At 39.7% G+C, this 23,303-nt stretch overlaps 2 protein-coding genes across 3 annotated transcripts; both read left to right on the forward strand.

The window, feature by feature from the left end:
• The first annotated feature begins 134 nt into the window (after window positions 1-134).
• On the forward strand, window positions 135-15,119 carry LOC108930508 (calcium/calmodulin-dependent protein kinase type IV). Of its 2 annotated transcripts, XM_018745788.2 has the most exons (12): window positions 135-339; window positions 789-1,289; window positions 5,714-5,792; window positions 5,884-5,946; window positions 6,354-6,436; window positions 6,999-7,071; window positions 9,911-10,001; window positions 11,085-11,159; window positions 11,356-11,431; window positions 11,981-12,107; window positions 12,489-12,641; window positions 13,573-15,119. In XM_018745788.2, exons 2-12 carry the CDS (start codon window positions 1,183-1,185, stop codon window positions 14,083-14,085), a joined length of 1,440 nt encoding a protein of 479 aa, XP_018601304.1. In that variant the 5' UTR covers window positions 135-339; window positions 789-1,182; the 3' UTR covers window positions 14,086-15,119. The 2 variants fall into 2 exon arrangements, with proteins under 2 accessions (XP_018601304.1, XP_018601306.1); XM_018745790.2 differs by having other exon boundaries at window positions 135-1,289.
• A 2,616-nt stretch (window positions 15,120-17,735) lies between these two features.
• Window positions 17,736-22,568, forward strand: tspan37 (tetraspanin 37). Its single transcript, XM_018745829.2, has 7 exons — window positions 17,736-17,978; window positions 18,784-18,975; window positions 19,127-19,201; window positions 19,679-19,777; window positions 20,145-20,297; window positions 20,582-20,665; window positions 21,057-22,568. The coding sequence occupies exons 1-7, from the start codon at window positions 17,919-17,921 to the stop codon at window positions 21,141-21,143; spliced, it is 750 nt and encodes a 249-aa protein (XP_018601345.1). The 5' UTR covers window positions 17,736-17,918; the 3' UTR covers window positions 21,144-22,568.
• Window positions 22,569-23,303: the final 735 nt, after the last annotated feature.

The raw sequence follows: 23,303 nt of genomic DNA on the forward strand, positions 1-23,303 counted from the left end.
GAAAGGTACTACGGTTTTGGAGAGACGTGATTCGGGCTTCCGTGTTGACATCGGACGGCTGTGGTGGAGCAAATCTGGTTTTACAGTCACATTTGATATCATATGATGTGAGAGAAAATTATGTTTTATGTCGTAGGAGAGCGGCTCCAGTTCTAAATCACACAAAAGGCGCTTTTGATTGATTGTGTGGTTTCCAATTGTAGCGTTTTTTGTGTTCGCACGGCAAGGCGCAATTGGGTGAACCTGTGGAGGGCGTGGGGCTCGTGATGAAACGCACCCCATCCTCCCCGCAACCTTCACGCGGAGCTGGAGGATGAAGGGACCGCGGACGTGGATGCGGTAGGAGCTTCGCGTGCTACAGATTCCGCACAAACACACACGCACACATGATATATATGACGGAGCGAGTTACCGTAGCATGGCGGGACCGTGCTATTTTTAAAGAAAAAGACACGATTCGGTAAAAACGCGAACGGGAAGCTCGCCTCCTCCTGCCATTTTCACCGCTAATCCTATTGCTGGATTTCACGTCGGACGAGAACACCTCTGTTTTCCCTTTGCAGTGAGTGACGGCTATAAGCGCTCCGATCTAACGTTTAGCTCAATCAGTGACACTGTCACTGTTGGTTATAATATCGATTTGTTCTCGTAAAATAAAAAATACCAAAGGGGAATGGAGTTTTTACACGTCCAGGGATGCGGCCCACTGGAAACTGATGCAATTCTTCTGAATCAAAAGGATGTGCGAAGGAACACTTAGTAATGAACGATGTTTCTTCGTGTTTCAGTTCACAGCGGAAAGCCTGTTTTTCGAGCAATGGTGGCAGCGACGCTGTGAGAGTCCAGCGGCAGCACAGCCTGCGTCGTCCACCGTTTCCGTTTGTGCGACGAACAATACACAGGAGGGCTCGGCGTCGGGCGCCTCTCCATTAAATAACTGCACCGAACAACTTTTACCCCGATATTTGGTGGCATAATATTTGGTGGCCGGGAGAAGACACTGCGGATGCCGCTCACTTACAGAACTGCATGTGACTCGTTTCAAGTGGCTGGGCTTTGCAGCCAGAGCACCTTGTTCGTTACCTTGTTTTGCTGTATGTGATTTATTCGGCCACTTTTGAACTTGTGCTACAAGAATCAGTCTACGAAGGACATATCTGCGCTCTCACCATCATCATCATCATGCCCACGTCCCGCTCCGGCGCCAGCGCCGTGGAATACTGGGTGGACGGCTCGCGCCGCGATGTCTCCATGCAGGAGTTCTACACCATGGGCCCGGAGCTGGGGAGGTACAGTACCGCTGTTTTACACCCGCCGACAGCGAGTAGGGAATCCCCGGTGGTCGCAAATGAGAATTCCCATTTTGTAATCAATGCTTTTCTCCAACGCTACTGTATCATGGATGAGTACCCAGTGCAAGTAGTGTATCTAGCAGTGTAAGTCACCTTGGTGAATAAGGTGTGTGGGAACACTACATAGAGTTCACTGGAAGTCGCTGTGGAGAAAAGCGTCTGTTAAATAAATAAATGTACAGTTACAATGGTAATGACAGTTATTTACCCAATTTTGGGTCATGTTTATTATGGACTCCGGATAAGTACCTCACTCGCAGTACTGCAGCAGAAGGTGGGATTCGACCCTGAATCCCTCGAATGTAAGGCATCGGCTCTAACCACTACGCCACCTACTATCCCTTATTAATTGAAGAAGTTTGTAGGAAATTCCGCTCCATCTCGCACACAGTTCATTGGGGGTCGGTACAGCTGTAGGGAAAATGACTGAGGCGGCGCATTGTGTGAGTGTCACTCACTGCAGCGCTTCTCTCCTCTCTCTTCTCTCCTGCATTCGGAACGCGCTGCTTCTTGTTCAAGAAGAGTTATGAAAAATAATATTTGTAACAGTAGTGGCTGGGCGCGAGTTTATATAGAGACCCAATGGATGGATGTCCAAGAAGCAGTTTGGTGTGAGCCGCCATTGTTCGGGGGCAGTGAGTTGGCACCAGCTGCTGCCTTGAACCAAAGGGTCGTAGGTTCTGTTGCTTCCCAGCTGGAGTACCGTTGTCCTTGAGCGACATACTTTTCCAAAATTGCTCCAACAAAAATACCCAGCTGTATTATAAAACAGGGTGAATAATTGGAAGGCGCTTTGGAGAAAAGCGTCTGAATAAGTAATGCAAATATGTCCGTATATGTCCACAGAATCGTGGTACCCGACAGTACCTGACGAGCTGCGACGCCTCGGGTGTTATAATACCTGTTTCATTATGTCGTATGGAGAAAGTAATGTATGCAACTTGCTAGTGTTGTTTATAGTGGTTTTGCGACGTTAAATGCTGCGGTTTTGTAGTCAGAAAGTGCTCGGTGAGCGAGTGTTCGGGCTCCAGACTCGGGACTCCAGAGAGTTGTGTTGGGACCTCGCCTGTCGTGCCGCCATTTTGAATTTACATTTACTTTCTGGCGACGATTAACTCTCTTCTGCTCTCACCTTTGGGCTTCTAACGGTGGTCTGTCACTGACTCACTGTCAAATACACACCATTTACAAGTTACGTTGTCTGCCCCCGCAAAACAATGCAGTTCCATTATGTGTATAGAGTGCAGCGGTACATGATGATTTAACAAAGAATTCGGGAAATAATATCGAGAGTTATTCAAATCATTTGGCAGCTGCGCTTTTGAAATATCACAAAATATTCAAATTTAGAAGTAATTAGAAGTAGCAAATAAAATTTAAAACTCTGACAGGGAAATTTTGTTCAGGATTATTTTCGCTGAAACCTTTTTGTAAGTAACAGATAGGCTAATTTAAATAATAAAAACAACAAGTTACCTTAGATTATAGACCGCAGAACGGCTTTTTAACAAGTTTATGCAGATATTTGCTGAATGTAGATAGAGACCAAAAACTGCTTCAAGTACACTACCTGCATGGTACTTATCAGTGCTATTTAATGGGCACGAATGATAGATTACTAGAACATTCTTATCTTAATCACTTAACAAACTTATCTCTTACAGACTTATATATATTTCACGTGAAACCTAGGCCCTGAGTTACATGTTCATTGAATTGGCCATGTAAAATAATATAGGTGGGGACATGTGACCTCATATATCTACCTAAGTGCTGGGTGATGCCTGTGTAATGGAGCTAACCGAAATTATTTAGCCATTGCCAGGCAATATGATACCTGGGATAGAAGGGCACCGCTCTCTTCTTTTTGCCTTATATACTTTTTTCTGTTACTTGCTTTAGACAATATGTTTGTCCAAATTTTAGCTTTTTTCTCTTCCGTTATGAAATACTTTAAAATGTTGTTTAGCTTCATTCTATCTTGTCTGAAATATCACATCTAGATTTGGTTGCTGTGGCTATTTTTCATCTTCGTACTTGTCCCTATACTAGAAACAAGCTCCCGTTTTGCAATATTTTTATGGATAAGAACACATATATTATGTGGGTATCTTTTGTTTACATTGTTAATGTAACATTATTCGTTATTCGTTTTTTTCTGAGTAAAAGGCTGATTCACTCTTCAATTCTGTTCATAGGGACTTAGTTTTTTTTTTTTTTAATCAGATTTTAGTTCTAAATATATTAATCTTAAGGCCAAACAATGAGACAGAATACAAAAATCTAATGAAATGAAGCTGCTTCTAGCTAAGATTTCATTCAGAGATTCTGTTGATATCTTATGCTCTCTTCAATCAATGTCTGAGACGAGGGAATTCTTGACCAATATCTCGACTTTGAGCAACCTTGAACCCTCAGTGTGAGGTTGGATGATAAATTGTTTATGTTTTGATCATGCTTCAAGGTCTGCTGTGTGCTTGACAGGTTCAATGAGGTGAGTCTCCGGTTGATGCAGGGGAATCAGTGTCCCCCTGTGCCAGCAGGATAGCAGCAGGTCTTTGGCAAGCAATTGCCGAAAATGTCCCTACCGCTGTCCATTCATTGCCCCAGCTTGTCTCACCAGCTTCGATCATTTCACTCTTCTGGAGGATAAAAATCAGCTGAGGCAAAGAGATAAGAGTTTGAACAGATTCCCTCACCCACATCTCTCTTTTGTCTGCTCCCTACCATCTGTCTCTCAAGTGACAAGAATTGAAAAAGATTCCATCCGTATTTCCAGAACAGACCATCACCTCTGTTTTTCTTGCCTGGTGGAGCATGTGTGTCTGCAGGATATGGTTTCATTCCCAATGCTTATAAAACCAAATAGAAAGCCATGTGATACAGATTAGAAATAACATCACAAAATAATTTCCCCTTTCATTCAAGTGTTCAATTATTTTTATTGTATCAAATATATGCAAAAAGACTAAAAGCAGGTATAATGTCATTTAGTGGTATTATAAGATCATCAACTGTATTTGTGTCAATGAAAGTGTTAAATTTTAGCTCAACTGGAAGATTCTGTACTCTAAAGTAATTTGTCCAAGAATGATTTTCAACATACTAAAATGTTCCTTCTTTTAGTTTTTGCATAATTTAAGACAGGAAGCTCTACCTTGGTGTGCTTTCTGTACTTTGTACTGTCTGTTATCGTCTCCAGTCTTGGTGCACATGTTCCCTATGGTCTTCACATAAACCGATGAGGAAGGACTTTAGGGGCTTATGTTGTGGAAGAAGTGTCCTTGTTGCCAAGGGGACACAAAACTGTGAGCGTCCACAGAAGAAAAATGGATTGGAGAGAAGGGAAAGATTGAATTAGAGAGACAGTTGGAGGTTAATTAGGAAACCATGGCTGTCCAAATGTTTGGTGCCTCTTCCTGGATTATATACAGAAGATGAGGGGGAGCAGGTGTTATTTGCAAATGTTATGACTGTTCTCTGTTCAAGTCCACCTGGAATGACTTACGTGGTTCATCTTTGCAAGCATGATTTGCAGAATTCTGTTCTCCAGAATGTAATTATGTTATGTAAATGTGTAGACATTTTTTCAAATAATTTGTGTCATATATGATCTTTGTTTAAGTGAACTCAGATTTTGAAATGTTTTTTCTTTTTTCTGCCTTTCAGCATCAAGAAGTAGGAATATTTTAATATACAGGCTGTCAGGGTAAAGATTGTTGCACCCTTTGCAATTTACAAATAGGGCCAGTGGACCAAAAACAGTACAGTAGAGACTGAATCTCTGGTACTGCAATGCTCTTGAGTTTTTCTAGGGTCTTGAGGGCATTAACCACCTTTGCGCTTCCCGTTCCACTGAGGCAGGCCAGTTTAATGAGATATTCCTGTGGCTGCACAATTTTCCATAAAGAACCATTTACGCACATTGGATGTGACATGGTCCAGGTGCACATCAGATCAGCATGAAATTGGCAGACTGTCACTGTTTTTCATTATGCTGGGAACTGCACCAATATTTATTTATTTATTTGTTTTTATTTTCCGTAGCATAAATGAAGAGGCCAAGGAGGACACGGTCTCTCCTACAAAGTTTTTCAAATATCTTTTTACTAGATAATTTATATTTGCTACAGGTTAATCTGAATTACTAGAGTAAAATCCACTTGCATTAAATAATAGTTATTTGTTAAACGTATTATCTATATCGATTCTATAGATATCTGGAGAAATATACCTGCTGTGCACATAGTGTGCATGTCAAAATGTTTGCTAGGTGTCAAAGTAGCTGAAGGCAAATGGCATAAATGATGCAGAATAATAGTTAATTAGCACTCTCTTTTCTAACTGTATTTTTGCTAAAGGGGGGCCACATCAGTGGTGTTCCGCTGTGAAGAGAAACAAACACAGAAGCCCTATGCTGCAAAGATCCTGAAGAAAACTGTAAGTATTGCCATAATTTTACATATTTTACATTGAACATCAAAGCCTCAGTTCTTGATGATTTTATCTGATTGGTCAACTTCTACTTTAGATTGACAAGAAAATAGTGAGAACAGAAATTGGAGTTCTGTTAAGACTCTCTCACCCAAATATTGTAAGTACCATACATTCTCTGTAAATTCTGAATGCCTGCCCAGTATACATCTTTAAGAAATTCAGTAGGTGTGAGATTTAAAGATAATTTGGAATATGATTTACTGGTCAAGAGGGGGGTGCGGTGGCACAGCGGGCTTGGCCAGGTCCTGCTCTCTGGCGAGTCTGGGGTTTGAGTCTTGCTTGGGATGCCTTGCGATGGACTGGCGTCCCGTCCGGGTGTGTCCCCCTCCCCCTCCAGCCTTGCGCCCTCCGTTGCCGGGCTCGGTTCCAGTTCACCGCAACCCTGCTTGGGGCAAGTGGTTTTAGCCGGTGTGTGTGTTTACTGGTCAAATTAATTATTTAGACGTACTATTACATATGGTCTGTTCTTTAGATAATGACCATCTCTTTTCCTCTGGGTCAAAGATTCGCCTGAAGGAAATCTTCGAGACAGAAATGGAGATTGCTCTTATCCTGGAGCTGGTGACTGGAGGGGAACTCTTTGACAGGTTGTTCTTTGTGACACTCAAAGCCCATTATCTTGACTGGATATCCCTGGGCTTTTCTGTTAGCTTTGCTTAGCAGACGTGGACTCTATCTTTGGGTTCTATTTCCCATGCCATTATAAAAATCAATTTACGACAAAAGCTGTACCATAACTAGAGTATACAAGAAACACCAAATCAGATTTGAAATGACCCCACCTGTGTTGCTGGGTAACCGAATACAAGAAGCAATATTTATATTTGATGCATCTGTTGTCACAAATGAAGACATAAACTCCTGACAACGACCAGTCAGAATGGACACATTTCTTTTCTGATTTTCATTCAACACAAATACATCATTGCTATACTGAATATGATCTACTTCCCTTTGTTTTTAAGGATTTATTTAAATTCACAGAGTAAAAGTCTGAGATTAAGTCAAGACAGTTCCACAATTATGCTTTTATCAAAGCTGTTCTTGGGTTTTATTCTGACCATAGATAGAACCAGTTACTCAAACCTAACACTTTAACTGTGGTTTACTGGTGTGAACAATGTTGAATTGCCTTTGTTCTCACTTTAGGATTGTGGAGAGAGGGTATTACAGTGAGAGAGATGCTGCTCATGTCATCAAGCAAATTCTCGAGGCTGTAGCGGTAAGATTAAGAGTTTGGTTAACTGAAGATCATTCACTCATGACCTTTTATTTTGAGTGTGTGGTGTACAGAAAACGCATTCTAACGTGGTATTTTTGGCAATTGGACGCCCCCTCAAGACAGGTGAACACACACAATCTCTGTTATGGCCTTCTGTGGAGAAAAAAGTATTCTTTGGTTGTATACTTGAGTAATAGAGTTTTTTGTTTAAGAGTCTGATCATGACGGATCACACATTAGAACATACAAAGTATTTCAAAGATCTGCTGTTTCCTCGCTTTCTTTGTGGAATTTCTGCAAGATGACTATACAAAGACCGATGAGAGTTTCACATGCTGAATGTATTATGGATAGAAAGATACTGTTTTATCAGTGGTAGTAATCAAAAGTTTCAGCTCAGGGTGGCAAGAGTAAAAAACTTGTGTGTATGTGTGCATGTGTTTCTGTGATAAATGTGGGTCAGTTTTGTCGTCACTCAAAGGAAGAAATAGGGCAGATGAGCTGAAAAATTCAAATAATCCTCTTGAAAAAGCTTTTGCAATGTTTTCCCCCTTTTAATCCCCCTGTCCAATAGAGCCAGTAGGGCCGTGGGTATGGTGGTTACATAACAGTACTGCAGAGTGCGTGCCTGCAACAGTGAATTCCTGCAGTGCACAGTTCTACGTGTGCTGTGTTTCTAATGCATGCTTAATACTGTGAGTGCAGGATTCATTCAATCCATGCATGCCACTGCATTCTAATCTTGGTCAACAAGTAAATATACATCTGTTTTTGTGTACTTGTGGAAAAGGAGATGCAAATTCCACTCTTTAACCTGTGCATTCTGACTAAAATCCATTAGTTCATCTAATGACTGTTCTCCAAACACAAAGTTAGTTGAACTAAGCACCTTCATTACTTGCACAGCCAGCCCTACCTCATGAGTGGGTAAAACCATTTATTGTTACATTTATTATATATAATTGCTGCACTCCATATTTCATTCTTATCCCAAGCCTGCCATGACAGTAAGATCAATACTCTTGTAGATAAGAGTATATCCATATGTTTCACATTTAAAACCAAGGAAGCTTCTTTCAGTTGTACACTTTGATAGATGTGACACAAATCACACAAGTAAAATATTATGCTACACAAATGAACAGCATTTTAATAACTTTTTAATTTTAATATGCTAAATTTTAATATCCAGTAGCATTTAATAAAAGCATGAGCACCCACTTAACCCAAAAAGAAAATGTTTTAACACATCCATTTCACACTTTAGCTTAGGTATTATGTGCCCACATAATAGTTATGTAATCTTCTGCTAAGTATAATTTTATTTTGCCAAATGAGGCAGTTAGTCAGATAAACCATTTATGCAGACAGATTACATAAAGCTGCTGTTTACAATGTTTAGAATGAAGCAGGGATGCTGCATGTAAATTGTACATGAAAAGTGGTTTACAAAACTACAATATAGCCAATGAAGGATGCTTCACTAAAGTTTCCTGTAATAATTCCTGTAATTCCTGTAATTACCGGAATTACATTTTTTATACCTGCTTGTAAAAGTAGGGAACAGCTAGTAGCATCGTGGTTAGAGCTACTGTCTCTGGATCCAAAGGTTACAGGTCTGATCCCCTCCTCCGGCTATAGCAGCCTTGAGCAAGGTACTTACCCTAAATTGCTCCAGTAAAAATTACCCAGCTGTATAAATGGGTAAATAACTGTAACCTTAACATTCTAAGTCACTTTGGAGAAAAGCATTAGCTAAATTAATAAATGTAATGTAACTTGAAAGGTATATGCTGAATTGAGAAGTGTAGATTATAGCATATAAAATATACTGCAATTTCTGTTCAATTAACTATATCTGGATAATTCAAAAGTTAAAATAGCAGTATACGTAAAAGCAAGCTAAATTCATCCCACACATTCACCCATGATAATGTGAAGCTATAGATTTAGACCTTTCACATTGGGAAAATGAAAAGCAGAACATCTAAGGAAGGTGTGGTTTGAAAGGTTTGGATCAGGTCCATCAATAGTCTCCAGGTGAGCGCTTAATATGTTTCCATTAGTGGCAACAGTCAGGCTTCTCAGTTGATGGCCTGCTAATGGGAGGATGGAGCTGATCTTCACTCAGAGCATATCTGTGCTAATTTGCCGGAATGACAAAAGCATTGTAGCCAGGAAGCCATACTAATGGCAAGGCTGTGATATCTGTTGGAGCAAAGTGACAGGAGACAGCAAGGCCTATTACAGAGAGACTCATCTAATATTGGGACCCTGTCATCTCAGGTTTCTAAACAAAGTGATATCTGCTAGGTAGGCATAAATTCTGATGTCCCAATAGTGACATATTTAGCCCACTGTGATTCTCTCCATGTGCTGAAGTGGTGCAGATTTGCACTGTGCTCAGTCAATCAGAATCAGAAGACTATGATGGCGTGTGCACATCTCATTGGCTTTTATACATGTTCAAAGGGACAGACAGAAAATAAAAATGAGAGCTGAAACTAAATCTCACTGAAATAACTCACTTTAATGTAACAAGAACATTAAATTGGGCAATGATCTACATACATTTCCATATTTATTTTTGGCAAATATTTGCATTTTTTAAAAAGTCTTCCTTGGTATGAACAGATGTTTATGTCATTTGCTGAAAGAAAGATGAAGCAAACTCCCAAAAGTTGATATTATTTGCCAGGTAGCTTTATAACTTTACAAAATGCAATACGAAAGTGTGAAATGACACAGCGAACATACAGTGACTTCTCCTGGAGTATGCGGCCTGTGACTAAATCTGTGGAGTATAACTACGAACACCACATTCATTTTTGTCTTGCAGTATTTACACGAGAATGGAGTAGTGCACCGAGACCTCAAACCAGAGAACCTCCTCTATGCTGACCTGTCATTGGATGCCCCTCTCAAGATAGGTGAACACACACACTATCTCTGTTATAGTCTTCTGTGGACAAAAAAGTATTTTTTGGTTGTACACTGGCTCCTTAGCACAACTGGGACCAGAAGTCTGTTGATAACTTGCTTTGTTCGTAACTCCAGTCACCTTTACCCTTAGTAAATGTTAATCAGTAAAAGTTACTTCATGCAGATATTCATCCATTTTTTAGCAGGTTAGGTTCTGTAAAAACATTAGGTAAAGTTATAATAAATTTTAAAAAATACTCTTTTCCACTTCAGTGTAAAACACACCTATCAGTTTATTATCAATAACCACATGCCCTAATGCAGGTTTGTAGAGGTTTGGAGCTTGCATCGGAAACACAGGGTGTGAGGAAGGGTACATTGTGGACATTCCTTCAGTATAACCCATTTTATTCATTTCAAACTACATTAAAATTAAAACTAATTTAAAATCACTGAAAATAAAAATACATCTGTACAAACTCCTATTAAAACGTGATTGATAGATCCATCCTATAAACATGGCCAGTGTTTGTCAGCTTTGGGACACCTTCACAAATCTATTTTCTACACAGTTAGTTACACAGACATCCCTCAGTTCATTTACCACTCCTATAAAAATATTAGATACAGTAATAATACAAAATATTACTAAGACTTTTCATTTTAACATATTTACTAACATTGAACATTCAAACTAAAACACATCATATGTAATGTTCATCATCTAGCTATTGATCAGTCTCAAAAAACAGTATACATCAGCTGTAAACACTGTGGAAATTAGTTTGACAGTCCAAAAATGTTATTCTCTTTCAGAGTATTTTAATATCTGCGAATGACTGAGCAAGGAAACAAGTCTTTCGCTCCTCAACAGACAAAAATTGTAGAAAATACGATTAAAAATAAACAAGAAAACTTTAGTACCTTCAGAAATTTGTAACTTTAATGTTTGTAACAGGAGAAGCTAGTGTAAATGCTGATCTGACTGAAATGGATAATGATAAATCTGTTTGCCAGACTCACAAGAACAGCAAGAAAATGTCATAACAACTGTGGTCTACGGTGTAACACCCTTAATTTTACATTTACAGCTGATTTTGGCCTCTCCAAGATCATAGATGAGCAAGTAGCAATGAAGACAGTTTGTGGCACTCCTGGGTACTGTGGTGAGTGTTCTTGCTTTGCTCCCTTGCTTAATGTACAGATCATACCATGACCTGTTCTCTCGCAACACAGAAACGTTTTAAGAGAAATATACATAACAAAAATCAACAGTTGCACACTGGATCTGAAGCAGTCTGACAGTCAGTTATAATATGTACTTGAGTTAAAGAATAGCTCGTTCTCACCATCTTCCTTCAGCTCCGGAAATTCTCAGAGGTAACACATATGGTCCGGAGGTGGACATGTGGTCCGTGGGAGTCATTCTCTACATTCTGTGAGTAAAAATTGCACAAGCGTTTATGTTTTTTTGGTAAAGATGTGAATTCCTGAGACATTATTGTACTATTTAATGAAGGCACTTGCTGTACTTATTCAGCATGGTGTTTGGATTTAAGGCTGCATCCTCTCATACTGACCCACAGATCATCCAGTTAGGGCTGGGGCAGTTGTGGGCCGATTTTGAGAAACACAAACAATAAGGCAGAACCCAGTCTGAACTGGACATGACTGCATCACAGCACATTCACCCCTGCACACAAAAACCAGTAAAAAGACCAAAGAGACACCAATCCATCTGAACAGCCTACCTTTAGAACGTGGAAGGAAACCAGTGAACCAATAGAAAACAGTCAATAAGTGTACAGACTGAGAGCTGGAATCTGACTAGAACACCAGGCTCTTGAGCTGTGAAATCACTACCCTCCACTACGCCTTTGCGCTGCCCTTCAGTATTAATCTTTTAAGAATCTCTCAACCCCTCTATACTGGAACTGAGCAAAAATTTAAAAATAGTAGTCACACCACATTTTTGTAACCCTTTCAGGCTCTGTGGTTTTGAACCATTCTTCGACCCAAGGGGGGACCAGTACATGTACAGTCGCATCCTCAATTGTGACTATGAGTTTGTCTCCCCCTGGTGGGACGAGGTTTCCCTCAACGCCAAGGACCTGGTGGGTTCCACTTTCTCCAACTTTCCCATTGGTACCTTCTCTTTACATGACCAGTATGAAGGCAATCAGTGATCACTGAGTCAAATTTCAGAAGCAAGAATATCTATAAAATCATCAATTTGCTCTCGACAAATTTTATTTATATATAACATTTCATGAAAAGTACATTCTTGCAGTGTTTATGCTGTTAATAAATGAGTGACATAAATGATATAATTACCATTGCACTGATTTTATCTTAGGAATAGCTTGATGTCATTCCATGTATCAGTGTTCTTTTTAGCCTGAAGGGGTTTGATTCTGATTTGGATTCTGTACCTCCATGCCTGATGCTGCTTGGCTTTCTGTGCTCACCCTCTGTCCCATTCCTTGGGAGAGCAGGTCAGTAAGCTCATTGTCCAGGACCCCCACAAGCGGCTGACTGTGCAGCAGGCCTTGCAACACCCCTGGGTTCTAGGGAAAGCTGCCCGCTTCTCACATATGGACACTACCCAAAGGAAGCTGCAGGAGTTCAATGCCCGCCGGAAACTGAAGGTCAGCTGGACACCGACCTGAGCCCAATATGTGTACAAACTCCCAAGACTGTGGAAGTGAATGGTTTAAGAAGAAGAGATCTGAGGACCAATGAAGCCATAATGAATCTGTTTTAGATGGATGGCTGATATGTCTCACTTTGCTTATAGCTGACATAGTATTATACATATTTGTCACAAAATTATATATAATGTGTATATAAAATTATATATAACGTAAATATATGTTACATATACTGTATGATTATATTATTGCTTAAAGCCTTAAACAAGTTTTGCATATTGCCATATAGGCTAAACTGAAAAATACCTTTACGTAGGTGCCAAAATAAACAATTTCTCCAAGATTTCATATGGTCTCACAGTGTTTGGGGCTGTTTGGGCATAGGTTCAGACCCTGCTCGTTCTGTGTGGAGTTTGCATGTTCAACTCTGTTCTGCATGAGTTTCCTCTGGGTACTCTAGTTTCCTTTCACTGCCCAAAGACCTGTAGTTCACATGGACTAGATATTTATAACAATAAATTGCCCAGAATGAGTGCGTGGTTGGCTACCCTGTGATGGACTGGTGTCCTGTCCAGGGAGAACCCACCCCTGGTGGGTACTTGCAACCTTATTCCCAGTGATTCCAGGATAGGCTCTGGATTGCAATGATCTTGAACAGGACAGGCAGTTAATGAAATAGAGTGAATTTCACATAGAACTATTACAATATTGTCAGATGAGTATGTTTTCATAAACTGTATGTTTTCTCTAGCATTTTCTCTTGTCTATGTTTAAATGTGAAATGTTTCATACAAATATTGTAGATGACAACACCGTTCAACCTGTTGTGGTATCCTCCACAAATTCCTGCTCTTATAATCTGAGTATCTGTATGGTAAAATATAAATAATTACTCTGGAACAACACTGAGATTTTTCCCTTCCTGCAGGCTGCAATGAAAGCTGTTGTCGCTACCAGTCGCATGCATGAAGGGTCCCGCCGACGTACAGACAGCTGTGAAGGCCCAGGGTGTGACAAGACCTCTCGACAGAGCAGCATGCAGAAAGACCTTTCTCAGGACCACCAGAGTCAAGAGAGCCACAACAGAAGTTCTCCAGTACCTGCCGGGGAGGTGGTTTTGCCAAGCCAGTCACCCCCGCTTCCTTGTGTTCTTTCACAATGCAGCCCCAACAAGCCCACTGCTCATCCTAGACCTGCAGGTTCCCCAACCAGTCCTCTGATCACCCGGCCACCCCTCAAGCCTGAAGGCTTGAAACAGATGTCTCTACTCCCCAAAACTGCTGTGGTCCGTCCAAGGATGCCCACTAAGAGCTGCTCAGTGGTTCCCCCTGACAAACATGAGACTACCCCTGCCCTAACCACTCCACCAAGTCCCAAAATCCTCAGCAACGGCTTTGTGGTGGAGGTCGACACTAGCAACAAGACAGCTCAGTGCCAGTGAGGATACAGTACTGGAAGAACAAAGGAAGAAATGGACTCACTTTTTGGCATGGGGTAAATTTGCTGTCTGGGTCTTAGTTATTGCTATGTACAAAGAAAAAGCAGATCTATTACATCCACTTCCCATATATCTTATTTTATCAACTACGATTACAGACTTCTTAAATAAACACTTCTTTCTTGTTCTGAGTGTAAGATAATATTTCAGATAGATTACTGTAGCTGCCAATGACTGATTTGTTTTCCATAAGAAATATCTTGGATAGTGTTTAAATTCATGTCTTTATATCCACTTTGTCACTTCAGTTTACTCTGTATAGCCTTATAGGCTACTGTACATGAGTTCTTGCTTAATATTCTCAGCACCTTTATTGTTTTTTTTCCTCTCCTTTGAAGCAGTCACATAGTAAGGACATTGTACTTGTGAATTCATACATATAGTAAAAGAATACTTTAGTGTTGTTGCAGGAAATTTTGTTCTTACTGTAAGTGCTGTAGAAATCAGAATCAATTCCTTCATCAAAGGGATGCAGATCATTCATCCTTTGAGGAATCTCTTTAGATCTGCATCATCCTTTCTTTGTGTGAAATATTTTACGAGAAGATGTTGATTCTTTATTATAGGACAGTCATTAGCTGAAAGTTTTTTTTTTTCAGTTGAATCAGCTGAACTTGCTTTCCTGCTTTATTCCACTGAGAAATGTTCACAGCCACACTACCTACCTCGTGACGGCATTGAGACTTCCAGCAATGGACTGTGGATTCTCTGAACCTTTTCCATAACAGCAACATGAGTAGAATTTATTCCTCCAACAGTCATGTTTATCTCACCATCCCCTTTTACTTTCGGTATCAAAGGGCTCTTTACTGCTGACATCTGACATTAAAAACTGAAAAAAAACCATTCCCTTGTTGGAAACTCAACTTTAGCATAATTTATATATGTATGCATTCAGCTGGGTAGATGCTCCTAAACAATCCACCAGGTTTCCAATTGCCAAAAGAGTTCCGTCAAAAAAATAAATTATTATTATTATTATTATTATAAAAGATCAGACTGGTGCAATAGGCAAAAAATAAAGAGTTGCCTGAGAAAGGCTGGTAAATGGCTACATTTGTACAAATATCAATAAATATTTAAAACGAGGAGGTCCATAGAGAAGACACACTACTGTAGGCCCATGTTTGTGCTTGTTCTGATGCTTCAGTGTTCAGTGTTTTCATTAATAAATGTGGTAGGCACTCTGAGACTTGAGCATTTTTGGGAAACGGGGATGCGGGTGCAGCATTAATGAATAACCAATGTAACTGTAATTAAACATTTCCTTAACTTGTATAAGGGTGTTAAACAGCTCTTAAGTGTTAAGCTGTGGTTTATCAGCTTGGTAGATGGGAAGAAGCGGAAGTTTGTGTTACGCCCATGTTCCGGACTGCAGCACTTTATGTTATTTTGAGGTTGTCGCCATGTGGCGTGCACGCACACACACACACACACACACAGAGTGAGAGAGAGAGAGAGAGAGAGAGAGAGAGAGAGAGAGAGAGAGAGAGAGAGAGGAGTCCAGAAGTCTGAGACCACTAGTGAAAATGCTACTGTTATGTTTATTTTCTAATTTAATAGAGAATTTCTCATTACAAGTCATATCACCAGTACAACAATTTGAGTGAAAAGTAGAATCGTTGAAAAAGAATTTCTTAGTATTTCATGTGTCCCCCTTTTGCTTTAATGGCAGCGTGCACTCCAGCTGCCATGGACTTGACAAGTTTGAGCAAAACCTGATGATCCATGTTGTCCCAGCATGATCTGAGGATGTTCCAAACAGCATCTTACGATGTTACAGAATGTTGGGCTTTCTCTGTCTCCATGCCCCCCAGAAAGGTTGCGTGGGGTTGAGCTCAGGTGGCTGTGGAGGAAAGGCCATGACACTCAGTACTCCTTGCTCTTCAAGCACTTCTTGAAAAGCTTCAAAGTATGTTTGCATTTACTTTTATTCATTTAGTCATTTAGCAGACGCTTTTCTCCAATGCGACATACATCTCATAGAAAATACAATGTGTTACATTAGCAGAAAACAGACATAGATACAGATGCATGATTCATCTCACAAAGGTAAGATGGAGCAATGCCATGTACTGCCTTATAGGTCAAAAGTATGATTTTGTAATCACCTGTAAATGTAACTGGGAGGCATTCAGCAGTTATGACCTCAAAATTATAAAGTATCAACATTTACACACCCAGGATGGGACGCTAGTCCGTCACAAGCCACCCCAAGCAGACCCACTGGAGAGCAGGAACTGGTCAAACTCACCACGCCCCTCCACAAATATCCACATCAAAATTGACTTTTAATCTGAAATTTATTTAGGATGGAATGACACCTCACTTCATCAGTTTATTTCTTGTATATTTTCTCTCTTGTTCGAACCCTCCCCAGGCAAACATTGCAAATTAGTATCACTAATTGCCTATTAATACTAGCATTTCCTACGGCTAGTATTAATTTGCACCTGAGAGGGTTAAATAATTGATTAAAAAAACACCATATGTATGTGTTATTTGGTAACTTAAGTGAGCAACACTGAAACAACCAAGATTGTCAGCTCCTCTCTCTCCTCTGGCTGCTTCCCATCTTCCTTCAAAACTGCTCTCGTTTCACTTCTGGTAAAGAAACCCTCTTTGGATTCCAACTCAGTCCAAAAGAACAGACCAGCCTCCCTCTTCTGTTTTCTGTCTAAAACTCTAGAACGAGTGGCCTGTGATCAACTATCTGAATTCCTCACTTGGAACCATTTCCTTGATGGATACCAGTTGGTTCAAAGTTGGTCACTCCACGGAGGAATGGCACTAAGATGATTTGAGTCCTATCTGAAGGATCCCATCAAGTGGTCTGGCGAGGCTCCTGATCTTCTCCTCTACCTCTCTCAACCAGTGTCCTGCTTTGGAGAAAAGCATCTGCTAAATGAATAAATGTAAATGTAAATGGAGAGGTATGCATATGGTCGATGTGAGATATTAATAAAGCTTTTGTTAAAGCTTAACATTCACCTTCACTTCACTACCCCTTTGCCCCACTTTTGTCCCCAAATAACATATAATGACTTACAGTTACATACAATACTTACATTGCATACTTACAATGATTAACCACTAACACAGCAAGATATTCTTACTGTATCAATCCAGGGTAAATACATTACCTTCTCGTTTGGAAATTGTAAACGCTAAATATTCTTGGTATTAAGTCTTTAAACGTGGATACAATGAACTGCACATGATTGTTAAAACCATGGTCACGGCCATCTGGTAGCATAAAATTCCCGCCTTTTGGATCCAAAGGTCGCAAGTTAATGGCAGTTATAATTACAGTCAAAATTACGCAGCTGAATGGGTAAATAATTGTAAGTCAAGTCAATTAAAGGCTATAAATATGTGAGCTTTATTGGTTTTTTAATCACACAGCCTGCAGCCAAACAGCTGTTGCACTAAATGGTGGAGTTCAGTATCTGAGAAATATACTGACGATAACTTGTTATGCAGGTTTCAGACGGAGCCCTGGGCTGTAAGTCACCGCGCGCTCTCCCTTTGAGTGACAGCAAGGGTGGCCAATAGGAAGACGGGAATGGAGCGCGGTCGTTCATCCTATAAAAGGGAGCTCATGGGGGCCGATGCGTTTGTGCGTATTAATGTTTACGGAGGCTGAATTACCGTAGTCAGGAAATGGCGGGTACCAGTTAACAACAGAATTTGTACTTTTAGTAGATTCAGTCTCATGACTCTTTCTACATTGGGTTAGGTCATACTACCGGACGTGTTTTGCGAGGGAGGGCATCATGAGTGAAGTGACCAGAATATCTAAAATAATCCTCCAGGTTATATGCCAGTTATTCTGGGTAAGAACGTTTACTAGTCTAACTCGATATCCGTGGTTGGTAGGTAGTTATCTCTTAAAACCGAGTGTATGAGCAGTGTTTGCTTCGACTCGTTCCCAGGCAGACAGTACTAGCTGTCATGTATTTCGGTTTGCTTTGTTTGAACATGTGCTTTAATGTTCTTGGATAGTGTTCTTGTAAAACATGTACTGATAGATTCCACTGACGCGTAACTCGCTGGGAGCAGCTCGTGCCTTCCAGACGGTGACGTCCCCTAGTCGTGCGCGTGCCGCGTGACTTGGAAGGACCGAACGTTGGCCGTGTTACTTTTTTTGACGTCCCCCCCCCCCCCCATGTAGAATATTTTAAGAATTCATGTCAAGTGGGGAAAGTAAGTAAGTGGTCGTAGTTTCGCCGGGTTACCTTGGCGTTTTTAGCACCAGCTAATTAAATGTTTACTTGATAATGTCAGTTTGCGTTTGCGCGGCTGACACAGATAACCGCTTCGTCGCGACAGTGTTAATTTAATAATTCATATAAAATAATGCTTTCGATTTTTTGTGTATGGATTCCTTAACTGTAGTGTAGCATTAAGATGTGTCATGTGGTGTTCGGATAACCAAATTCGGAGTTTTTTTTTTTCCCCCCTCCTTCCCCCCAAACGCAAACCAAGTCCAATTGCGAAACGGCTGTATCTGAGACGTTAAAGTGGTGCAGCTTTTGTTCCCCTTTTCTTTCCTCCCTGGAGGGTTACCCTCCATGCTGTGGTAAAAGCTTTTTGCCTTGTGTGCAGTGTTCACACCCTTGGCCTTTCTCCTTATGTCAGCTCTCTGCCCTCATGGTTGGCCTGGGTGGTATCTACCTGATGCTGAACTACAGGCAAACTGGACTCCTCTTTCAGAACATCGCCATCATCTTACCTGCCATCCTGGCTCTGGTCAGCGCCGCTGTTCTGCTCAGCGCTGGGATGATCGGCTGCTGGGTGTCAATCAGAGACAGTGCTGGGCTCCAGGCTCTGGTGAGGGACTGGACGCTCCAATACGTACTACTGCTTAGACACTTGTATTCACTGCCTTGGATTTAGACAACAGTTGGCCAGCTGTGTTTATCATTCTTTTAAAAACGCTTGTCCCAATGTCATGCATTTGTGTTTCTGTTCCTCTTTGCAGTTTGTCTATCTGCTCCTTATTGTGTTTTGCCTTCAGGCTACTGCAGCAACTTTGTCCTACGTGAATATTGGAAAGGTAATGTGACTAACAATTTAATCAGTGAAAAGTATGGTTCTAAGAAAGAACTTTCACAATGACCTAAAGCATACTGCTAGCCTTAGTGGAATTATTAGTTTTTTTTTTTTTGTATGGAATTTAACTCTTATGAGCTTCTATATTGCATTTACTAGTTTGGAAACTTCCTACAGGACTGTACCTAGTCAGAACCATTAAGAATGTAAATACAGATCCAAAATAATGTCATCATAAGACTAATAGTTTATTATGCCTTCATTCAGTTTTTATGTTTGTAGTATATCAGTTAAAATGGAAATGTAGGTTAATAGGTCATTTACCAAGGTTGTCTCATGCATTAATTTCTTTTTATTGGGTAATATTAAAAACTGTAGTCAGTATTGAATTAAAGTGCAAAACATAATGCTTTTGTTTCCTCTAATATCATTGTTCCTGAGTTCTATGTGATTTCCCCCCTCCCCTAAAACTCACCTACAGGTACATTCAGAATTTGAACCATTTTGGAATAAGTTTCAGAAGTACACTGGTCACAGTCAGGATCCAGATTCTAATGCTGTAGATGCCGTTCAAGAAAAGGTGTGTTTTCTTGCCTTGAGTAGGACTGAATGTGAACAACACTGGAAAAGAATGACAAGCTGGGGGGGGCGGGGGGGAATATGGAATACTTCTAATACAAATATGACCATCTTAAATGGCTTTGGACAGATTTAATTGTAGAACTGATTCTTCCAATATACATTACCTTCAAATGAAAATCTAAATGTAGTGTATTTATTCTAAATTATGTTCCAATACAAGTAATACGTTTCTTTTCCAGGCTTTTAAATTCAATGCAATTGTTGTTTTGTGGGGTTACAATTCCCTGTCTTGTTAGAATATGTACATGTTTGTATAGACAAATGATTAAGTCCAAATACTGAAGTCATGAATTTGGTTTGTATAGTTTCAGTGCTGTGGAGTCTATAATTACACCGACTGGCTTGACACCTCTTGGTTCAATCGAACTGGAGCGATTCAGGTGCCACACAGCTGCTGCAACACTACTTTCCATAACTGCAATGGAACCCTAGAACAGCCTGAATTTCTTTATCTAAAGGTACCTTTCTGCTTTACTATGTAGAATAGTAGCTGTGTGTCCTAGTCAGACATTGAGTGTACTGAAAACTTTTTTTTTTTTCCTTTTTGCAGCTTCATTAAAATAGTATATTATATATTTAACTGTAGTTGGAGAATGTGACAAGGTAATGGTTAATGTTTAAAGTACAATGGAAACAACCGTTTCCTATACAAATTCAAAATTTAATACATTTTACAATGGTGTTGTGGGGGGGAATAATCTGTGACCAGATACACTATACAGAGCTTTTTCTACACATATAGGGATGTCAGGTGAAACTGGAAGATGCTTGGATTTTTGTACTACACCTGATCATTTTTTCGTCGGGGGCGATTGCTGCAGTTCTGGTAAGATGTAGTATGAACAAAAAACTGGTCTCTGGTGTCCAGAAGATTTTTGTGTAGTTGTGTTATGGGTGAAAGTAACAGGAAATAAGCACATTTTCACTGTTTGTAAGTTTGATTTATACATCAAGGACATTTATAGTGTACATTATTGATTCAGATAAGGGTTAATGTAAGATGCTTTATGTACTTTGGTATATTTGCCCTTATTTTTCCAACCTTCACAAGGATCATAATTTTAAAATGGGTGAAAAGAGTGAAATGGTGTAAACTCAAGTGCCATTTGGTATATACAGATACAGGCTGTCCAAGTAGCAACAAGTTAGAAATGGTTGTCTGGATTAAATGTATCTATTTTAAATGATATGTTGCAAATATTCTTCCTTTTTCCTAGATTGTGGGCTTGATCAGTGTGGCCAAACTGATGAGGGACGAACCTTTGCAGGAGTACCAGGTGCTGGACAGAGACATGATAAGTTAGTGGTGTTTGATGTCCAATTCAGTTTCATATGTTTATAATTAAAAAAAAAAAAAAAAAAAAAAAGCCTTTCATGTGTTGTAGTGGTCTCCTTTAGGTTCCTTATGCATTTTTATTTTTCATAAACGCCTAAAAAGGAAAGCAGGGATATCAACACAACAAGTGACCATGAATTGTTTTAGTAGCACTTCAGTCTTAATTCTGATTTATTCAGTTATATTCAAAATATGATTGGCTGTGTTTTTTGTGTATATGTGAATTTCTCCAGCAATAATTGCTGCAGTTATTTTATAGGTTTTTTGACCAATGTACGTAACATGAGGTGCTTTTAAAAAAAAAAAAAAAAAAAAAAAAAAAAAAATTTTGCAGTACCAGTGGAAATTTTTTTTTTTTTTCCTTATGGTCCAATATGGATTTGAAGTGTCTGCATGGGTGGGACAAAGGCTTCAGACAATGGGGGTTTAGTTACTGTATGTATTCAGTCCACCTGAGAAGACTTTGTTGTATATCTGAAATATACACAGCAATGGGACTAACACATCAAAACCGTATTTACATCAACTGCATAGTAATGTCCAGATGCAGTGTTTGTGCAAAATTGTTGCTGAATCTATACAATACTGAAGTTGCTTATCACCTTGAACTTACTGAAGCACAGATTGAATTTGCTGTAAACACTGAAAATAAGTTTTCTGCACTTGACAGGTATATTATGAATTACTTTGTTTCAAAATAGTACAATAATCTTCTGTAATTAGTGCATATGCATGGTCATGCCACTATAATAATATTGGTCACACCTTTTCATGTAAAGTTAACTTTTACTCTCTAGTTATGCCACTGAAAACTGCCAGACACTGGTAGCCAAATAACCCATTGCAAGTCTGCCTTAATTATGTAATGAACATCAAGGTCATCTAATGAATGAAAACCTCCACAATTTACAGTAATGTGACAATACTTTATGTGGTTTTCACTGAAGTTACTGTATGTGGATTGTTTTGTAATGTAACACCCTTTTTGTTCACATTCTGTAATTAAGGATATGAATGCTGTGCAGAGACTTTTTGTGGGGTTTTTTTTTTTTTTTTTTTTTTCCCCCCCCCTCTTCCCATACCCATTTGCTAAGCAGCTGGCAACAAATATAATTCTCTGTATAAATTTTCACTGAATTAAAAAAAAAAAAAAGTGTCTTGCTAATCACACAGATTTTACGAAGTGCAAAGTTTTTATTTTGTTGTACCAGTCTTTCTCCATAGTCCACAACCAAAATGCCTCCTGCACTGGTGTTCGTGTCTTCAAGGAGTCTGGCAGCCTTTGTGATTCCTGAGCATTGGCACATGTCTGGTATTGTTTGGCTATCCACTGGATCCCCTCTCATGCTGGTTCATCATGGTTGCATCTTTTTCCTGCTCAAAATAAATTTTAATACCAGACTTTTTATTTATTATATTTATGAAGCATAGTCCTAACCAAACTAAAACTGTTTAATGGTAAATACAAAATCATACCAAGCAATAGCCTAGGTTATTTTCTGATTTCTGCATGTGTGTGTGGGGGCAGCTTCCCTGCGATGGACTGCCGTCCGGTCCAGTGTATACCCCTTCTAGGCCCGGGTGGCGCCCAGTAATTTCAGAATAGAATCCGGACCGCACCGACCCTCATAAGCACCAGTTATAACTAGTATATTTAATATCATATAACGTTACACCGTATACACTAGTGTATACGGTGTAACGTTATATGATATTAAATATATCACATTTATTATTAAATATAGCACATTTATTAAATGTGCAAAGTATTTAAGTCGAAAGCAGTGAGTGAGCAGTTCCGAAAAATGTGATGGGATTCCAAATGGGTCTCAGTTTGGCGTTCCTGTTCAAATTTTAGAACTTGTTTTTATTGCTTTATCATATAATTTTTTTATCTAACAATTCATTGCTAAGGCTCATTTGAGAGGAAAACGTGCAAGTTATAAAGCTTTCTCGTTTCAGCTACAGCAGTCGCTGTATTCGCGACAGACAAACATCCATCGGGCATTCAGGAATCGTCTTTCAAACTGCAATTACAGTGAATCGTCAGTATTTTCAGCCAATAGGAGGGTGACTAACACATAAGTGACATGTAAAGCCTCGTATCACAACTCCTGATTGGCGGGCT

This window comes from Scleropages formosus, chromosome 9 (assembly GCF_900964775.1).
Source record: "Scleropages formosus chromosome 9, fSclFor1.1, whole genome shotgun sequence".
NCBI lineage: Eukaryota > Metazoa > Chordata > Actinopteri > Osteoglossiformes > Osteoglossidae > Scleropages > Scleropages formosus.